The 21430-nt window shown below is 40.5% G+C and overlaps 1 protein-coding gene across 2 annotated transcripts; it reads right to left on the bottom strand.

Moving 5' to 3' along the window:
• Positions 1–2690: 2690 nt before the first annotated feature.
• Positions 2691–18344, bottom strand: UTP25 (UTP25 small subunit processome component). Of its 2 annotated transcripts, none has more exons than XM_063303055.1 (12): positions 18194–18344; positions 16559–16598; positions 14991–15234; positions 13530–13730; positions 11117–11205; positions 10130–10540; positions 9554–9773; positions 8552–8754; positions 7663–7845; positions 5829–5941; positions 4865–5110; positions 2691–3085 (listed from the first exon to the last, which is right to left on the bottom strand). In XM_063303055.1, exons 1-12 carry the CDS (start codon positions 18292–18294, stop codon positions 2839–2841), a joined length of 2298 nt encoding a protein of 765 aa, XP_063159125.1. In that variant the 5' UTR covers positions 18295–18344; the 3' UTR covers positions 2691–2838. The 2 variants fall into 2 exon arrangements, with proteins under 2 accessions (XP_063159125.1, XP_063159131.1); XM_063303061.1 differs by having other exon boundaries at positions 13530–13727.
• Positions 18345–21430: the final 3086 nt, after the last annotated feature.

Raw genomic sequence — 21430 nt, 5'->3', positions numbered from 1 at the left:
TCTGCTGACATGCTGAAAATAACCGAGGGAATTAGAGAGACAGCAAGAGAGGAAAAAAGCAAGAGGAAAATTTGTTCAACTTAATGCTGATTTCCAGAGAACAGCAGGAGTCAAGGATTTATATTTAAAGAAGCAATGTAAAGAAATTGGAGATTACAATCAAATTGGAAGGACAAGATATTTATTTAGGAAAATTATAGAAATCAAGGATGGGCAGAAAAAGATTTAATGGGGAAAATATATAAAGAAGAGATGGCACAAACACATGAAATAACTATACAGTAGTCCTTGGGTTACAACGGCAATTGGGACCACTTAGCAACAGCAATCCTGGCAGTCCCGTTTGCCATTGTAACCAGTCGTTAAGCAGGAAGAGGCAGGAGACCCAGGCAAGCAGGCTGGTGGGGGAGAGCTATGTGTAAGAGCTACAGGAGGGGGGTGTTGTGGGCAGGCACTAGGGAGCATGGGCGGGTGCCACGGGGGGCTGTCATAATTTGATCCTGTGAGTGCGTGGGTGCCGCAACAGCCAACTTCGAGGATCACTCCTAAGTGCATTTTTTCAGTGGCATCATAACTTTGAATGGTCGCTGAATGAATGGACGTAACCCTAGGACTACCTCTACCAAAAAAAAAAAAAATCCCCCAAATGAATGACACATATAAAGGTTTGCTCACTGGAGTAGAATCAGGCATTCTGGTAAGTAAAATGGATCCTAGAAAATATTGCAGCATCAAAGCTGCAGGAGTTGATGAAACGCCAGCTAACTGATTAAAGCCTTGCAAGATACTTCAGTTAAAGAGTTACCAGCGGTTTGTAAGCAGGTAAGGAAAACACAACAGTGGCCAAGGGGCTGGAAAAGATCAATGTATGTTCAAGTATCAAAGAAAATGCCATGCTAAAGGAGTCCAGACAATTGCACTTATCTCACATGCTAGAAAGATAATGTTCAAGATTTGGCAATCCAAACTTAAACAATACATGGAATGAGAATTGCCAAATATACAAACTATATTCAGAAAAGGCAGGGACACCCAATATCTCATTGCTAATATCCAATGGATAATGGAAACAGTGGCCTGATAGATGCTACCAAGCATCCCCGTGCAACGTATTTTCTTTGGGAACTGCACCAGTTACCAGTTACTTTTTGGATGCAATTCAAGATGCTTCATCCACAAGGAAAGCAGGTTGATAGTTTTTGGATACTCAAAGATCATGATTTGCCAGGCGCAGGTGCAAATACAGAAATAAGATTTAGCATTAGAAAAACCAAGTCTGATTATCCTATACAGTTGTAATTCTAAAGATGTTATTTTGAATTTGGCATTGTTACAACATGAAGAGGAAATTGACACTTTTTAATGGCGTGGGCGGGACGGTGGCTGTGTCCATCCTTGCCTTGACCACTCAGCGGCTTTTGATACCATCAACCATAGTATCCTTCTGGATTGATTCAGAGGACTGGGGGTGGGCAGCATGGTGTTGTGCTGGTTCACCTCCTTTCTCCAGGGTCGATTCCAGTTGGAACTGATCAGGTAGGATAGATACTGCCCTCTGCCCCTACTGTGTGGGGTGCCACAGGGGTCGGTGTTTTCTCTTCTCCTATTCAACATCTACACGAGACAGCTGGGTGAGTTCATCCATCGTCATGGGGAGAGGTATCATCAGTATGTAGATGATACCCAATTGTACATCTCCACCCCTGGCAAATTAAGAGATGCTGTGGACATCCTACCCTGGCATCTGGAGGCTAGAAGGGTCTAGATGGGGAACAACAGACTTCAACTGAAGCCTGGCAAGACAGAGTGACTTTGGGTTTTGAGGCCCCCTGGTTCTAGGACTATACAATCTCTGGTAATTGAACAGGTTGCACTACTCCAAACAGACCCTGTGTGCAATCTGCGGGTCCTCCTGGACTCACAACTTCTGTTCAATGAGCAGGTGAGTCATGGCTAGGAGGGCCTTTGTACAACTTCATATTATGCACCAGCTGTGCCCGTTCCTAGATCGAGGGGACTTACTCACAGTCACTCATGCCCTGGTCACCTCCCGGTTGGACTACTGCGACGTGCTCTACATGGGTCTGCCCTTGAATAGTATCCGGAAACTTCAGCTGGCGCAAAATGTAGTGGCATGAACAGTTATGTATGTTTCTGGTAGTTATGAGCTGCTTCAGGAGCTGCATTGGTTACCAGTTTGTTTCAGGGTCCAATTCAAGGTGCTGGTTTTGACCTTTAAAGCCCTTCATGGCATGGGACTGGGTTATTTGAGGGACTGCCTCCCCCCAATCTCATCTGCCCATCCCACCGGATTCAACAGAGACAGCGTGTCACAGGTTCCGTCATCTAGGGAGCTACATTTGGTGGGTCCTAGGCAGAGGGCCTTTTCTGCAGTGGCGCTCGTGCTGTGGAATCTTCTCCCCACTGAGGTGAGGTTGGCCTCATCGCTTCTGTGCTTCCCAAGGTCCCTCAAGACCTGGTTATGTCAGCAGCAGGCCTGGGGACCCCAAGGGACGGGCAAACTAGTGAGGTGGCTCTGTTATTTTTAACATCCCTTCGTCTATTAATTTTTTTTGTTTTAGCTTGGTTTTTATAGCTTTTAATTTATTGACTGTTTTTAGCTTTGTTATATGTTGTCCAGAGTTGCTTGCTTTGCGAGATGGGCGGCTATATAACTTGGACAAATAAATAAATAAATAACTTTTTTAATATGCCCTTTAAAAACAAAGGAATCTTGTTCATAATTTCCCTTTTCAACAGCTGCTCTAAAAGAACACAGACTCTGATTATTAAATTAAACAGTTCAAGAATCCATTTGAATTGGGTTCATTGCTTATTTTACTCTGTTCCTCCGGTGACAAAAAGGTGCACATTTTTTGAAGACTGGAGCATCTGGGCTGCCCGCTCAACACCTACCACAGCAGCCAACTTCTGGGCATCGTATTTGGAGTAAAATGCAGTACAAGTCAAGGTGGCCTCTTCCTCCATGCCTGCTAATTTTACCATATTGCAGATCTCACTATAGAAATGTGGATAGGTTGGCAGTTCATAAAAAATAAGGTTCCTGATGCCTCTAATTGAATACCTGAATAAAAAGATGAAATAGTTAATATAGGATTCCTCAAAAATATAAACACAGAAAGTACTGTTTTCTGGCATTTCAAAAACTGCACCTTAAACCAAAAAGATCAGAGGTCACTATACCAGACCCAGCAATTTCAAAAAACACACAGTTGTTCCTCTCTTCCCATTCCCACCAAATGATTTGTTTGCAATCCATTTTGGCATTAAGAAAGTTGAAGTTACAACCCTGAGAAATAGAACTACAGTACATCCTAAATGGTTTATCCTCAGCAAGTTTGGGCAGCCTGACCCCTGCAGACTGTGTGACTCTTATCTTCTTCCCCAGATCAGCTCCCTAAGATTCTGCTGCCAAAATACACTAACAAACTGTAAATCTGGGGCTGCGTATTTTTCATCTTTTTAAAAATAAAAGCTAAATAGCTACACCAAGCCTCCACTAGGCCTCACTGTACCACTTTGCCATTACATTCCCCAAACACATTGAAAACAGCCAAAAACTTTGTCCCTGCTTTCTGCAGAGATGAAGCTACCCTGTTTCCTATAGTCCTGACAGCTACTGTTACCTCAGCAAGTTTTGGGCCCCACATGGTCCTCATCCTTGCCATGTAATTTATTCCATGCCAGAACTGAGGTCTATACACTGTAGGTAACATATGCTTATATTAGCATCAATTTCATCTCCTCCATCCAAATCTAATGATATGCATAGCATCTTCAAAGCTTCCTCAACTTCCCCAGTGGTGTCTACCCATCCTGTTAGATCTGGCAGGAGAGGCATGCTCTGGGTCCCATCCGTGAAACAGTACATCTAGAAGGACCCAGGAGGAAGGTCTTGTCTACTGTGGAGTATCATTCCCCCACCCCCACCCCCCGAGATCCGATTTGTCCCAATGCTGCTGGCCTTTCACAAGGCATTAAAACCTTGGCTTTGCCATCAAGCCTGGGGCCCTGATACTGTGGGTAAGCCCACTGTCTGGTTATACTGATTGTGCAGTGTTTGATTATTCTCGGCTGCTATTTTATGCTGTCTCATGTTATTTATTTTTTTAATCATTGGTTATGTTTTTATTTTGTTTTATTTTATTTTGTTTTGTTAGCCGCCTAAAGTCATGTATATGAGATGGGAGGCTATATAAATATATTAAACAAACAAACAAATAAATAAATAAACTAATACTTGCTATGCATGTGGTTGAACTATAAGTTTTCTTTCCCATTTAAGAAAGAAAGAAAAATTCTCATCTTATCATCTTATCCTTGTTACTAGAGACCTTTGGACTGAAAAATCCCAATAATTTAACTAGCCTCAAACATGCTGCCCACATGCTCTGCCATTTTCAGCAGGCTGGTTCAGAAAGTTATGAATACATAATATGGCACACCAATCCTATAATCACAGAATTATCACTTATCATCTTTATGATTCACAAACTTCCTTAACAAGCTGACATCCACCTAATTTACAATGTTGGTTCAAGACATAAATATGAAACATGCAGTATATTTTCAGCACTGGGCAACAATGCCTAGGCTATATGTTATTTACCACTAGGAAGAAAAAGATGGAACACAGAGATTTATTTCTAAGAAATAATAGTTTTTAATATATTCAGAATTCAAACTAACTGTATAGCCTTTGGGGACTTGTCTGTTCTTTATAAAATGCCATATAAATAGACAGTGAGAAATAATACAATTAATTTATTTAAAACAAGTATAATTTCAGTCTCCTGCTTTCCTCTTACTCTGAAGGAATAGACTCCATGTCAACCCAACTCACCTTTTATAAAAATGGAATCGCTCTGTGATGATTAGAAATTGTTTCTCTCCACTTAAGAATAAATGTCTTGCCCTACAAATTCCAGATTTACTGGAGTATTCACAAATGTGTGCAAAATTTAGTTCTTCCTTCTTGAAGTAATTCCGAAGCCGCACATAATCAAAATAGGATGGAACATAGATGAGTGTGTGTGTCATGATTGCGTCCCGGTACTCAGGTAACACTTGGTCAATGAAAAAGTTAAACCTGGTTAAAAAATACAGATGATAAGCCATTTGGTTTCAAAATTTAACTTCCCAATTTCTAATTCATATGTAACTTTCAGAATTCTCAGTTAGGAGAACCAAAGGAAATCCTAATATATCTGGAGGATATCAGATTGGAGAAAAAGCTGATCAAATATGCTACAAATGCAGAATATTTTGATCTCCATCCATCCATGTAGATAAGGCCTCTCATTTTTTTCTCAACTGCAGTACCACTATACATATTTTGTCAGCCAGAATCAGGAAATTGCATTATAGAAATCAGAACTTCAAGAGGTAACTGGGAAGACAAAATGCTGCAGTATGAAGTTCTGTTCAGGTTTCCCCCGCCACCAAAATCCCATCAGTTAGCATTCACTGTCCACTAAGCAAGCCCCATTCTCATGAAAGCAGAGGGATCCCTCCTTAGGATTTTTAAAATAGTTCTTTTTTACTAGTGCAAAATTCAGAATTCCCCCACACCTGGCTATCACCATCACTCTTTGATATGTGAATGGCACAATTTTTTTGTGTTAGAATGAGATCTCTCTTCCTATACAGGACAATTTATTATCAAGTAGCATTTAATGCAAGCAATCCAGACTTTTATATTATACAGCATAACAATTTTAATTTAAAACATCAATTTTTCTGGACTAGTACACTCCACCAAATGTGTAGCTGCCATCCGTAGTTCAGAGCATTAAAGAGCTACATACCTTGCATCTATTACGGAAACAGATGTGTCAGCTTCTAGTTTCCGAAAAACATGAGGAAGCTGTACTACAACGTGACTAATTGACCCTATCAAGGGTACATTCCTTACAGCTACCTGCAAGACACAATTGAAACTCTGTGAGATGTAAATAATATTAGATTGGACTGTTACATCCAACATACCCAGTCAAGAAAATAACAAATGGTTTGATGGACTAGGATAATCTAATCCAGAAACTGGCATCCAACAACAATGACCGGTTAGATCTCCTAGAAGCAAACCAGCAAGGTACGATGCGGGTGACAGCCAATTATCTGGCATTCAGAATTACTGCTGCTCGTGAACATGGAGTCTTTATTGAACTGTCATGAATATTAATTACCAATTCTTTATAATTGTGAATTTGTCAAACCTTTTTACAGACTTTTGAACTAGAGCTTATAATTTCATGGTGAAGTAGAGCATTCAACAAGCTAATCAAGAATCATTTGCTAAGTGGGAATTGTAGGAGCTGATGTCCTGCACAACTGAAGGCCATGAGGTCGGGAATACTGCTTTAAATAATCCTCAGTGGTAGCCATGTTTCAAATTTCATTAATCCTCCCTTCTAGGATAAGAGGAAAGAGATTTTTTGCAAGCATTTCTATTTTATTTCTATTTATTTATTTATTTTATAAATTTATTCACAGCCCATCTCTCCCCCACGGGAGGACTCTGGGAAGCTATTTTGCTTACAGTACTAAACTACCTGAAATATTTGTAGTGGTTAATGTCTTCCATCCCTACTCAGCAGCTATTTTTCCACTGTGAGGACATGCCAAAAGAAAAAAGTCATGTTATGCAACATGTAAAACTATGGAATTCATTGTTCTCAGATACAGTGACGGCCATCAATTTAGTTAGGCTTAAAAGGGTTCTGAACAAATCAGGAAGAACTGATCTACTGTATATCATCAATCTCCCCAGTAGCATGTTTTAAATAACAGATGGCAGGAAGCAACAGAGGAAGAGGGCTATCACATGTTTTGTTCATATGTGTGATCTGGCTAAATGCTATGGATTGCCACTATGGCATACAGAGCACTGGTTACATAGCAGGGCCCTTCCCGGTCTCCCAAAGTGAGCTGCTGCCACTTCTCTGGACTGTCGCCCACTCCACAGACATTTTTGTTCTCCAATCTGCCAAATTTACTGTAGGAGGAAAGGTGTACATATGGTTGACCTCGTAGAATAATTTGATCCCAAGGACACTACTTCTGATCCTTACTTTACACAAAGGTTTGTTTTAATGCAAGAAAGTTGGGGTGCTGAACCAGAACATTTGTTAAGAGAAGATACACAAAGGTTACACATATTCGTTACAGATAGTAAATCATTCGTATCACAAAATTCAGTATCAACTTGATAACAGAAGATAAAAGTAACAACTGCTGGAAAGTTCAGACTGTTTGGGAACATTACACCATGTGAAAGAATACACACACACACATACATACAAAACACACACACGCAACACATACACAAGTCCCTGCAGTTTTCTTGGCAAGTTTTCAGAAGTGGTTTACCATCGTCTTCTTCCTAAGGCTGAGAGAGAGTCACCGGCCCAAGGTCACCCAGGTGGCTTTGTGACTAGGGCGGGACTAGATCTTACGGTCTCCCGATTTCTAGCCTGGTGCCTTAACCACTACACCAAATGGGCACTCAGAAAGTTATACACCAGTCTGAAAATTTATTATTACTACTTCCACCATTAATAGTACTTAATGGTTACGATGACAGCCCAACATATGCTCTTCCAAACATTTCAATGGCTACTGTTGTATCTGTGGACTAACCTGCCCCCTGTAGTTGAAGCAATGCTTATTGAAGATAGAATTGATCTGAGGGTGATGGAGGGCGCTGAAGAGAAGTGTCTGCCGATAATACTTAGACCAGTTATTCAGATTGAACATTCGTACTCGTGAGAAATCCACCCCATGAGATTCCAAAGGTAATAGATTAATGTGGTTAATCAGGTGCTGTGAGCAGAATAATGGTTAAAACATAGTAAGTACATATCATTCCATTTCAATGTACAGAAAAAGGAAAACTAAAACACCTCTCCAAAAGTCCATATATTGCATGAAAGAGAAAAATAAGGTGAATAGCTGTTTGGCACATTAAACTAGATATGCACACATATTGCTCTGATGGTTTAAACTTCAACTGCTACTGCAAAAAGTTTTGATTTCTTCTCAGACCTCACTTGAGAAACACTGATGACACAGCATCCAAAATTAAACACATCCATTGCTACAAAACATGCTAGTGTCTCAGTGTCTACAGAAACATGATTTATGTTTACTGCATTTTTGGAAAGCATAAGAAAAAATGTTTTAGCCAGTGCTGTTGATCCTCAACTAATCAACAAGAGACACTGGGAAAGCAAAAAGCCCTTTCCATTTCTTTTCCACGTTTTCTACGATTTTCAGCAGCACTGCACAGACCTCCTCCCAGTACCCTACGAAAGCACTCCCTATAATTTTCTAGCACAGAAACGTTCAGCAATGCTTATCATTAAGAATACATGCATTTTCAGAAAACAGTAAGGTGCATTTCATTCAAATGAAAAACAGTTAAAGCTCTAAAATCTAGTCCCCACGTGTGGCATCTCACATCAGGTTGTTATAGTTACACAGCATACTCTGATTTTTAAAAAAAGTGAAAAGGGGGACTAAGCATTACCAAAACATGCTCCCAGTTCTGCATCAGGTAAATGTCAGCTTCATCAATTATAAGAATTTCTATTGAGGAGAGGAAATCATAGTCTCGCTTGTTCTCCCCCTCAGCTCCTATCACAGTTCTCAGGCCAAGGGGAGAGGCGATGATAATGTCCGAGGAGTAAAATGGGGCATACAACCGCATGCTCTTCTGAAGAACTGCAACACCTGCCCAGATGCAAATACACACATATCAGCCAGTCTTGTTATTTAACCATAGATTCCAGCTCACAATACCCCACAAGGGCCAATGGAAATTTCTGCTCTTTGTGATGGGGAAAAGGGACCCCAAGAGGCTGCAACAGGTACAGGCGATCTGATGCCCTCCAAATATTCAGGAGCAATTCGCATCTACCCTAATCAGCATGGCCTATGAATTGTGGAAGGCATGCAAAATATCTGCAGGGCAGCAGGTTGCGTACCCTGGGGCTACAGCATCATATGTACCCAGCCTTCGAGGAGCCAGACTTATGCAATTAATTCGCTTGTAAGAGTTTTATTATGGATGAACCAGCCTTAAATCAAAATCTTAAAATGTAAGTTATAAATAAGCCCTTTTAAGAACAACAAAAAATTGGATTTACAAAGACTACCTCTCTCAGAAAAATCCAACCAGAGAAAAAAACAGAAATTGGATGTATTCAAAAAATTATTTTAAACCATAATAAAACAGTCTGGTGCATGCCAGCCATTCCTTCCTATGTCATGCTTCCTTACTGTGAGTGGGTAGATTAACTCAGTTATTTGAACCCAAGATCATGTTTTAAAACCCCTCAAAACCAGATTTCTAAATGGCCTGGCTGATTTATTATTTATTTATGAACGTTTACACAGATTTCATTTTAACTATGACTTCTATTATTAAACCCTACAAGCAGAGTACAAAGCAGAAACAACCTGCACAGAGTACAAACTGTAAAACTGCAACCATAACAGTATCAGAAGATTTAAAAATATTAAACAGTACCTATCCTGAAATGGTCATCAATGTTCCCAGCAAAGACAGCTTCATAATCTTCAGGCCTTTTCAGATTTGGTGGCTTCTCTTCAGGGTCTGAACCAAATTCCCCCTTAAACCGTTTTTTATTACTCACATCAATTTTCTTTTGACTTGCCAATTCAAGGAGGGCTATTAAAAGATGGACTACCCGTAAAGCAGATTCCCGGAAGGGCACCACCATCAACACCTAACCAGGAAAATGGAAATTTAATTATTCCATTGTTTAAATGTACGAAGCTTCCCTAACTCTGTGGGGGAGGGGGGCAGGTTAGGAGAAACTACAGTGTCACTGTAGAAATTCTGACCTACCATTTTTATTTTTAAAAAGTGCTACATAGGGATAATTGCTGTAAAAAAAGCTACTACTCTGCAAGTAGCTATGTGCCCTAATGTTCTTCTTACTTAGTGTGATCTGCAAGGATACTGCAAGCCTATTTAGTTTGCTGCATTTTCAACTATCTGCAATGGGGACTCTGCTGTTTTAAGATATTGGTCAAGGTATGGTTTTCATGCAATGATCATATATTAAGATTTTTTTTTCACCTTTGGTCTAGTGAGACCTTGATCCCTGAAAGCATCCTCATCCACTCCAGCTTTTTGGTCCCGTCGTTTGGCATTGTTGCCAAGCACCTGTGCATTGGCCTTCAAGACGTGGTTCAGGGCATGTAGGCAATAGACATGCCGCACCTCTTCCCCATTTTTTAAAGCAGTCCTTCCTGGGTAAAACAAATCCTTGTATGAATTCATAATGCAGAAGAGCTCTTGCTGTAATGGACTAAATAGCTGGTCTTTTGATTTGGTCTGAAGAGAAAGGAACTGTTTGTTCACTCTTGGCCAAGTCGACTGTAATGGCTTGCAAAGATGAAGATGTTCCAGATCAACTTCTTTACGTGGCTTAATCACTCCAAACTTCTCCAACTTGGATGAAAAAAGTAACTGGCCAAGCGCTGGCCACTGACAGAAAAAAAGAAACAAATAAAGCAGCTTTCAACAGAACTTCAATTTAGCCACTCCCAGATCTTGTCAGTAGCTTAAGATAAAATCTGAGTTGTGTATACAAACCCTACACTAACCTGTTCAGGGTATCTCCAGGGAAGGGTCACAGATGTCAAGGATATCAAGATGGCATCCACAAGCATGCAACCAAAGCCCTGCAACACATGTAAAACAGGGTGGGACTTGGATCGCATGGTTGTGACCTCCATCTTGATGTTTCTGACCCCCTCCCTGCAGATACTCCTGAACCTATTCCTCTCCCTGCAGCCTCCTGCATGCCCCAAGATCAGGAGTGCAGAATCTGAGCCCCAAGGCTGCAAGAGGTATTCCAAATAAGATAGCAAATTATAACATTAATGTGACAGAACAGGGACATTCACAAACACATGGGCAGTAATCATATCAGCTGTATGCAATACATTTTACCCTCTGTCCTGTCCCACCTCCTCTTCTGGAACCCAGCCTCCAGCAGCCCACCCAAAGAGCAAGTACAGCCTCCTTCCCAGATTGTGAGAGGGCTTGAGGATACACTACCTCAACTTGGCTAGTCAATGTTGAGCACACAACACTTTTATCTATTTCCTTTTCTTCCAGCTCTTCATCCATGTGGCACTTAAATGGATCTGTGTCAAGAAATAAACATATGTTTCTGACTGTTTCAGAAACTGGAATTAAGATTTAGTTTGCAAGCACTCAAAAGAAGGTGGCAAGTAAAAAAGATCATTAGAAGTCTGTCAGTTATTCCAAACTATCCAATATAAGAGAATATTTGAAGCTCAGGGTTGAACTGTGGACTCCTTGGCGCTCTCTGAGCTTGGTTGTTTGCTTGCAGATGTTTCATTGCCCAACCAGGTAACATCATCAGTCTGTGAGTGTGGAGTCTGCTCCCTATTTATGTACAGTAGCTTGCCCTACCAGAGTTGGTGGGGGTGTGGTTTCACCAAGAAGGAAACCAGACCCCCACCAAAACTGGCAGGGCAAGCTACTGTACATAAATAGGGAGCAGACCCCACACTCACAGACTGATGATGTTACCTAGTGGGGTAATAAAACGTCTGCAAGCAAAAAATCAAGCTCAGAGAGCACCAAGGACTCCACTTTCCAAACTATCATAGCACAATATGCTATTTCTATATCAGAGGTGATAGTGGCATGATTACAGTGACAATAATCTTGCAGCTCTACAGAAAGACTTACTAGAGCAAATATCCCTCATTTGTTGAGACTGAAATCCAACCTTCTTTATCCATATTTGTTCTCTTACTGTTGGAATATTTCTTCACTACTGAAACTGCAATAAATTGACTGTGATTCTAATATTATAACTATCTCCTCTTCCATACTTAGGATAAGAACTGAACTAAATAGCACAGTGCAGCCTTCTCCAAGCTAGTGCTTAGATTATAGTGGTTTGACCACAGTTCCCATTATTCTGAGTCAGCATTCCCATTGCCTGGGAATTATGGTTCAGCACATTTGGAAAATATCAGGCTAAGGAAGATTGTTGAAGACTTAGCCTCTTATACAAACAAGCTGTCAGAGTCATCAGCTATTGGAGTGGCTTGTAAGTTTAGTAAGTAAGCAAGAAAATAAACAAACAAGTAAACAAACTAATAATATTTACACAATTACAAAGGCCATCAAATTTGGCCTTTATAAAAATGACTGAAATCTGGTGAGATGAAACTCTTGAGTGGAATGCAAGAATTAGAGCATATATTTCAAAGCAACAGGCCAGACAAACTGGGAGGAAGAGTAGCATTATATGAGAAGGAAGTGAATACAAAGAACCAGAAATCTGAGTATGAGGATCAGGTCAAGAACATTGGGTAAGAATACAAGGAAAGAGAAAGAATACAAGCATTGTTCAACGGCTGTGCTATAGACTCCCAAACCAGGCTGAGGTTGTGGATAACGCCCTCTTGTACCTTCAGAGAAGAGAGACATAGTAATAGAGGGATATTTCAACAACCTGGACACCAGTTGGAAAACCAGCTTGGCCAAAACTGCAGTGTTCAAAAATTCCTTAGTGGTCTTGCTGACTGTTTTGTTTTCCAGATGGCTGGAGAAGAGATAAAGGGATTGGCTTTTTGGAAGGGATTTTGGAAGGAACTGACTATATCTTCTTGGCATTCAGGATACTACGGAAAGAGAAACCTGAGCATAGTCATACATATACACTAGATTTCAGGAAAGTCTATTTCAAGGAACTTGGAGAAGTATTGGGTGGGATTCCTTGGACAGAAATCCTCAGATCAAAAGGAACACAAGAGAGTTAGGAATTTCTCAAAAAGAAAATACTGAAGTACAATTGCACACCATTCCAAAAAGGAAAACAAACAAACAAACAAACAAAACAGGAGGCAGTTTAGAAAACCCTTGTGGTTGTATTTGGTGGTTGGCTTTCAGCTTAGCTAAGAGTTAAAAGGGTGTGTATAAGAAATGGAAGATGGGGATAATCATCCAATAGGTGACTCAGTAAATAGCTAATATCTGCAGAGAGAATGTTAGAAAGACTAACATTCAAAGGGAACTTAGGCTCACAGGTGAAGGTAAAAGCAACAAAAAGGGCTTTATTGGCTATGTCAGTAGTAAAAAGAAGAAGGAAGAGGTGGGCCCACTGCTAGAAGATGGCAGGATTTTGACAGGTGTCCGAGAGAGGGCAGAGCTACTTTGATTCTGTCTTCTCCCCAAAGAGGAATTGTATTAAAATAGAAATAAGCAGAAGAACTGACAGAAGTGCTAACCCAAGGTAAATAAAGAGATTGTTAGGGACTGCCCGCCTCCTATGAACAAGTTTAAGTCTCCAGGTTCAGACCACTTAGTAAATGTTTGAACCCCAACTCACAAATTGCAGAATCCTGGTTTAAGAGATACACAAATTAATTTAGAGATGGTCCTCCTTCCTGTGAAATATTTTTTAAATCAAAGCCAACTGTGACATTACCGTTTGTTACTTTTGCAGACAGAGTTCTTTCTTTTGGATCTGTAGTGGGATCACCACATTCTTCATCTATGAAATTGGTTTCCAGACTAAACTCAGATTCAAGTTGGACGTCTGTACATTCTTCAGCAGCTTCACACTGTAAATCATGAGGAGCATCCAAACCTCCAGGCTCCTCCTGGCTATTTTCCACCAGAGATGCTTCTTTATTTGGGACAAACAAAAGAGAAACAGGTTGTATATGTGCAAGAGCCAATGTCCATGAGTGGTTTGAGATCAGCAACTTTAGGTTCTTTTTAGAAAGTGTGAACTTCTTTGTGCTCTTAAATTACTAGTTGGGAGCCAGTTGCAATCCATTATTATAACAGTGGTAATTCTTAGAGTCTTTTCCTCTAAGAAATTATCTCCTTTTTTCTGCCTTCATCCCTTTAGAACAACATTCTTCAATGATGCTATGCAGATGAGTTGGACTACATTTCTCAGCATTCCAGGCATTGTAAGTATTTCCCTCATAGCCTCTGGCTAATAAGAATTGTAGTCCAACACATCTACAAAGCATCAGGCTGCACAGATCTCCTTCAGATTAACTAGAGGTACCAGACTTGGGCTGCAAAAGTCCAGCTAATCACTGCATGGGATGAAAGAGTTAAAGTTTTCTGTATGCCTAAGCTGCCATCTAATGGATTTTGAAACCCTAACAACTAGAACAAAACTGGTTGAAGCTATTTTACTGTTACTATGTAGCACTATCAGATGATCATTAGATAGGAGCAAAGAAATATTTTTTTCTCATTTTTTTTCTTATTTTTGTTATGTATATTAGAGCAATAAAAACATCTATCTGTCAGCTATGGTCATCCAGATTTTCGTACCCCAGATCTGGTAGCCCTATTATTAGATCTACCTCCTAAATAATTTACCCAGTTTCTCGCTTTTAAGATATTTTAATGATAGGGACAAATATTAAAGAACAAACCCTACTGAAAATAGTGGGATTTATTTATGTATAAATATGCAATATATTGCAGCATTTGTCTTAAAATAGTACTTCCAATTTTCAATCCTCCAATTGGGTTATTGATAGGAAGAAGCCAACTCTTGCCTGCCTATTGGAATTTCTTGGGATTAACTGCCTCCTATTATTGAAATGAAGGAAAACGCCCTTTGTCAGATTGAATAAAGTTGATTTGGAAAAAGTAAAATAATGACAAAATAATTAGAAAAGTAGGATACTTTACTGCTCCCTATTCCATGGATTTTCATATAATTAGCTGCAAGCAAACCCAGAATTTTCCTTCTTCTTGGAATATTGCATTTTTCTCCTGGAACACATTGATCTGCCCACTCTGGGATGGTTAATTTCTTTGCAGAAGTAAATCTTTTGAAACAGAAAGTGTTCTTATGCATCCATTTAGAAACCCTTAAAACCACCATATGAAACAAAACCAAACAAAACAGGACTACCTGATTCTGGGTGAGGCACTTTTATTTTATTGTCTTCATCCTCTGTTTCTTCCTCATCCTCAAGTTCATCACTGTCCACTTCTGAATCTTCTTGGGAACTACTTTCTGATTCATCTACTTCTTCATCCTCATTGTCTGAACAGACAGATGTTTTTAATGTGGCCAGTAGTTTGTGATACACTGGGATTTGTTCTGAATCACTCTCTGCATCATTTTCTGAGCTGGACTGCTCAGAATTCTCATTCTAATGATGAAAATGGAAAAATATTCTAGTATGCAAAATATACAATACAAACACAAAACATTCTATATAAGTTCACAGTATCAGTAGCTTATGCCAGAGATGAATAACCTGTGGTCTTCCAGATGTTGATGAATTTCAGCTTTCAGCAACCACAGTTGCCATGGCCAGTTATGAAAGATGCTGGGAAGCCTTCTCTGGCCTTTGCCAAGCAATTTCACAAAATTCTCTAGTAGACAGAATTTGCCGGTCAGTTATAATATTGAACCTAGACCATGCTGCACAAAGATCAGCCTTCCCCAACCTGGTGCCCTCAGATCTATTGGTCATTCCTGTAATCCCCAGCCAATACGGGAATAATGGAGTTGTTCTCCACACAGTTAAAAAGTCACCTAGACCAATGGCAAATCTATTTTTAACTGTTATTTTTACATTGTCATAGGCAAGCTCTATAGTTAATAATTAAGGACCTCTTTTCTGCTGACACAAGAATAGTTACCTCCATTTATTTAGTAAAAGTTATTTTGTGTGACATTAAAAATACAATTTGATGGCAAGTTTTGCATGAGTTTTGGGGGCCACCAAAACCCCAAAGCTTTTAGAGACATGTGGTCCTGGAGCCCCAGGATGTGTACCCCTGTCTATAGCAAGCACTGCTAAGAGTTGTGTGGAAATGTCCCTTGACATTTGCTGGATTAATCAGCACAGTAAAAACACAAAACTTTAAAGCAGTTTACAAATGCAAAACAAAACAAAACAAAAAGATCTTGCTATCAGGCATGGAGGCAGCAAAAGCAAAGAAAACAATGGGAACCTTTTACTTCATTAATTGCAAATTCGTTCTACAGAACTAGCCAAGTAGTGTGCATTATATGTTTCCTATTAATTTTACATCATTAGTAATACTATATGCTTTTGAACTGTGGTGTTGGAGGAAAATTCTGAGAGTGCCTTGGACTGCAAGAAGATCCAACCAGTCCATCCTCCAGGAAATAAAGCCAGACTGCTCACTTGAGGGAATGATATTAAAGGCAAAACTGAAATACTTTGGCCACATAATGAGAAGACAGGACACCCTGCAGAAGGTGCTGATGCTGGGGAGAGTGGAAGGCAAAAGGAAGAGGGGCCGACCAAGGGCAAGATGGATGGATGATATTCTAGAGGTGACGGACTCGTCCCTGGGGGAGCTGGGGGTGTTGACGACCGACAGGAAGCTCTGGCGTGGGCTGGTCCATGAAGTCACGAAGAGTCGGAAGCGACTAAACGAATAAACAACAAGTAATACTATAAAACAGCAAAATATGATAAAAGATAGCAATATTCCTACCAATTCACAAATCTGAGTTGGTTTTTCTTTCCCAGAAACCCTGAAAAGAAATAATTTGAATTATTTCCACTTCACTATCTGATAAACATGAAAATATCACAGGTCCTAATGACTGAAAAACAAAAAGAGTGCATGTTTTAGCAAATTAAGGGATTAATAAGTGATATATCACTGATACGCATTTTATATCATACGGTTTTATATTCTGAGTGAAGTCTGAACAACAAAGGCCTCCAAAGTATGGGAGATCCTTTCTATTTGCTGCTTGCACAATTGCACTATATGGAATATTTTCACACATGCTGTATGGCTCATCCACACGTGCTGCTCGCTGTGGCACGAAGATGATCTACTAACAGTTTGTGGAGGACATATTCTCACAATATTGCCACCATCTCATCACTAGCTGTTGCTGAGATGGTCTGAAGTTGGCTTCACGTGTTCTGGTATGAAAGTGGTGTTTTCCCTCTTATCCTGACTTTCCCATGCAGACAATCTAGGGCGCCCGTAAGAGGAGCCTCAGGAAGACATGGTAAGGGTTGGCAGTCCCAATTGGCCAGGACATCTGCTGCCCCATCCCATCCAGGTGCTGGGTATTGTGCCTCTGTGGCTATTTTATCAGTGTCACTGAGCTCTACCAGTTTTATTTCCTTGCAAGAACTCTTGGAATTAAGATAAACACAGTTCATCTTCTTTCTTGTCAGAGTATGAAAGCATTAGAAACACCACTAGAAGATGCAAAATGCCTGAATAAAATAATAGTGGAATGAATAGCCTATAACAAGGATCAATGCCTAGTTTGTACACTTTCAACAGCCTCCCCCCTTAGATCAATCTACTGCTGTGAAGATGAACCACCTACTTGCAGCCTTCTCCTCAACAACCCTCAGGAGCACAAGCTGAGACCCTGGGAATCCTGGAGGGTCAGAGTTACATGGCTCCTTAGTAGCCTGCTGCAGTCTGGTGAAAAAGAAGTGGTAAGATTCAACTGCCAACGCAGTTGGCTTTGGGGCAGAGGAGGAGAGGTGTATTATCTCCTCTTTATCTGAGTGCAGCGGGTGGGCGGAGGTGTCATCTTGTCCTTCATCTCACAGAGCACTGTTCTCAAACTTGGCAACTTTAAGATCTGTGGGCTTCAATGCTGGCTGGGGAATTCTGGGAGTTGAAGCCCACACATCTTAAAGTTGCCAAGTTTGAGAAACACTGTCATACAGCAAAATATCTCAGCTCATCCTGCTCCTCGAATGAGTCGGAGCCGGTCTGCCTTAACGGAGAAGGGCAATAAACAACGAGCAACGAACTACGTTAAAATTCTAGAGGCGCCTATCTGAACTACATTCATGGGACCACAACCGGCAGAGACTTCTGCTCTCCATGAGTTGCAGGAACATTAACACAAGAGGGAAAGAAGCAAGCGCAAGTTAGAGAAAAAGGAGAAGGAAGGCCACAGGGAGTGCTCAACGCCCTACTGCTCGGAAGAGAGCCACGGAGATGGAAGCGAGACCCGCCCGCTCCTTTGGCAGAGAAGGACACGGAGCGGAGGAAGGCAATGTCACAAAGAAGGACTCGAGCAATTGTTGCAACGGGTGCCCTCAGCAAACCTCAGTTCAGAGGCGATTTTAGAGCCCCGCTTACCGATCATAAAAAGGATGCTCCTCCCCAAAATCCCTGAGATGCTTCTTTTGCTTCTTGCTTAAGCGGCTGATCAGCTGCTGGCGAGCTTTCCTTCTCCCCATCTCAGCACACTTCCTACGCCGGTGCCCACGTGGTTCCCATTCCCGAGCCCTTTACGGCCCCAGCCGCGCAGCATCCCGTCCTCTTGCGACAGACGCCTTCCGAGGTTTGGCTACCGTAGACCACTCCTACGGCTATCCGCCTACAACTGCGACAGTGGGCGGAGCTTCATTTGGGTCTTTCTCCTGCAAGAATTGGGTTTTCTTTCCAAAATGCTGTGACGTTTATTTACCCCTCTTAATAACAGCTTTCTTCCTAAAAGCCTCTGCTGCATGTCTAAGCACTTTTTAGATTGACGCTTCATGCACAAAACACACCTGTAACATGTATATACGTCCGTATGTGATGGCCAGGCACCTTCGCTAGCCTCCTCGGAAGTAAAGTCCGTTGGTTTAATGGGACTTCGTCTCAGATATATGGAGCTCGAGGTTGGACTGCTGTGGGAGGGAGATTCAGAAGGCTGCGATTGTTCTGGGAAAATGTACTGGCTTGCGTTGTAAGCGGGTATCTGATCTGAGCCAACGGAGCTCTGAGGCTAAAGCGAAAAAGCTGAGTATTTCAGGGAATGCTGGCCGGCTCCTTATGAAACTATTGATCTTCTGCTGGATGGGCAGGATAAATTGATCGTTGATGAATAGAAGTTTGTGAGGAGGGAGATGCCTCGTGCTTTTAAATAAGCCTGGGTGCATATATGATCAGGTTATCACGGAAGGCGAGCAAAGCATGTCCAAGAACCTATCTAGGAGCTAACGCTTTCGGAATGGTGAGTGCTATCCTATATTAAAAACAACAGAGATTTAACTAGAAGTGGACTTCAATGGTAGTGTAGGCCATTGTTTTCCAGCCCCAGGTTTTGCAAGTTGCTGGACTGCAATTTCCATATAATTCTAACCAGTGTGGTAGTAAATCATGTTGCCTTTGAGTTATAGTTGTATTCCAATGATCTGAAGGGCATCATATCGGGCAGAATAATTAAGGTCCTTTAAATTCTAAAACAAGTTTCGGATCCTTGTGGCATTCACAAGGTGCCAAGGGAAATAGCAATCCAGGGCCAGGAAAGCCAGTTGGCGGGGGGGGGGGGGGGGCGGGGGCTGATTAAGCCCCGCCCTCGTTCTGAAAATGATATTCTTTCAGGGATAAGCACCATTTTGAAGAGAGCTTGGTTTGTGGGCTGAACTTGCAAGAGAGGACGTTTGCTTTCTCTTTCCACTTGTTGGCATGTTATTTCTGTTAGTGCATGGTCTCCTTTGGCAAGTATAGACTGATTAGTCTTCTGTTGCTTTTATTCATTTGCTTTTGTTCGCTGCCTACGGCTTAAAGCTTATCAGATGGGAATCATTTTGCTGACAAATAGATCCTTTAAATCGAGTATCCTTTTTTGGAATTTTAGCGTAAATTGTTTGTTTATTGAACTGCATTTATATCCTGTCGCAATCAAAATGACTATTGGAGCTTTACAGGATATATAGAAAAAAATATCCATGGTACCTCTAATTAAAAACAGCTACAACCGTTACATCATAAAATAAATATATTAAGTCAATCTACATCAAGGGCTAATTCTGAATTATCAACACTCTGCAAAAAAAACCAAGTTCATAGCTTTTTCGTAAGTGTGATCAGGGAGGGAACTACTGTAGTCTGATTTCTACTGGAAGAATGTTCCCAAAGGCCAGCACTGCTTCTAGTTTCATCCCCCTTTACTTCCTGGATGTGGAGTATGAGTAGTTTTTCCTGGGATGACTTTGCAAGTTGCACCTAGAGGGATATTGTAGAGCAAAGCCAGCTGATTGGAAGCCAGTGCAGGGCCCAAAGCGCATCTCAACTGGTGCCAGTTAACACGCGGCTTGTTACTCTGGACCAATTGTAGCTTCTACATGGTGTTTAAAGACAACTCCATTTAGAGCACATCGCAATTGTCTAACGGGGGGGTAATGAGGGCGTTTCCTTAATAATTAGTTGAATTTAGACCTCAGAGAAATCTATCAGCCTTCTATTATGGCTATTCTAAATGTGCTTTATGTTCTGCTTCCAGTATTTAAAAAGCCTTACTACTGCTTGTCCTACATGGAAAGGTGTGCGTACATGTTTTACTAAAATTTTAATCTTGCCTTTTGATTAATACCACTTAAAATAACTTCAAAATAATAAGATACAATGAAATTAATAAGACATACAGAAACAATAAAGAGTATTCAGAATAACATACCTGGAAACTAAGCAGATGATCAAATACTTGTATAAAAACCCCAAGTTCTTTGGCTTTTGATTGCTGAGTTTGATGAACCACAGCTACTGAAAGTATTTATCGCTATTCCTTTTAGCAGAACTTAAAAGAAATGATTCAACATGTCAAACATGTCATATGTGACATCTATATACCCTCATGTATAAACATGGTTATTATTCAAATAATAGGTTTTGTCAAAAGAGTGTTGTAACTTTTGATTTTCTATCAGTACTGTTTTTTTCACTGGCCAGAGTAATGAACATAGCATTTGGGCTCTACGTAACCCCATAACGATCTTTCTCTGATAGGGATATTCTACTGAATGCCTTTTGGGACTGACCTATTACTTCTGTGGCAACAGACTGTTTCAAATTTAAATCTGTATGTGCCTCTTCCTCAGAATTATAATAATCGCAACTCCTTGATTGCAAAATCCTAAAATTTTAAAAAGTAGTTTTTAATTTTCTAGTAACTGCTTTTAACTTTTGGAACTAAAATATTTCAGAGCTTAAGAGAATCCTTACAGCTGTGACTAAAAATGTCTCTTATTGCTGAAAGCATGTCCAACAGGTTGTGCAAAATGGTCCTTATTCTGGTCCCTTTACATACAAACATACCACAAAAATTAAACTACAGTGATTGTCATTTACACACTTGAAGGAAGCCAGGGCTGAATTGGGAGCAGTTGTCTCTTCTAACAGTGTTTTGTCAGACCATTTTTATATGTGAATTTTTATGTTAAAAATAGTTATGCAAAGGAAACAAATAGTTAAAGTACATTTCTGAACAAGGACATTTCTTGTATTAGGCAAAATCATTCCATTATTTCCAGTATCTGCTACTTAGATTCTTCTGGAATCTTACAGAGAATGAAGGGAAGTGGCAATTTAGGGGTGGAAGGAAGTCAG

Source organism: Candoia aspera, chromosome 1 (genome assembly GCF_035149785.1).
Source record: "Candoia aspera isolate rCanAsp1 chromosome 1, rCanAsp1.hap2, whole genome shotgun sequence".
Taxonomy (NCBI): Eukaryota; Metazoa; Chordata; class Lepidosauria; order Squamata; family Boidae; genus Candoia; species Candoia aspera.
The sequence above is the reverse complement of the archived record's forward strand: the minus strand, read 5'-3'. Positions and strand labels throughout refer to the sequence as shown.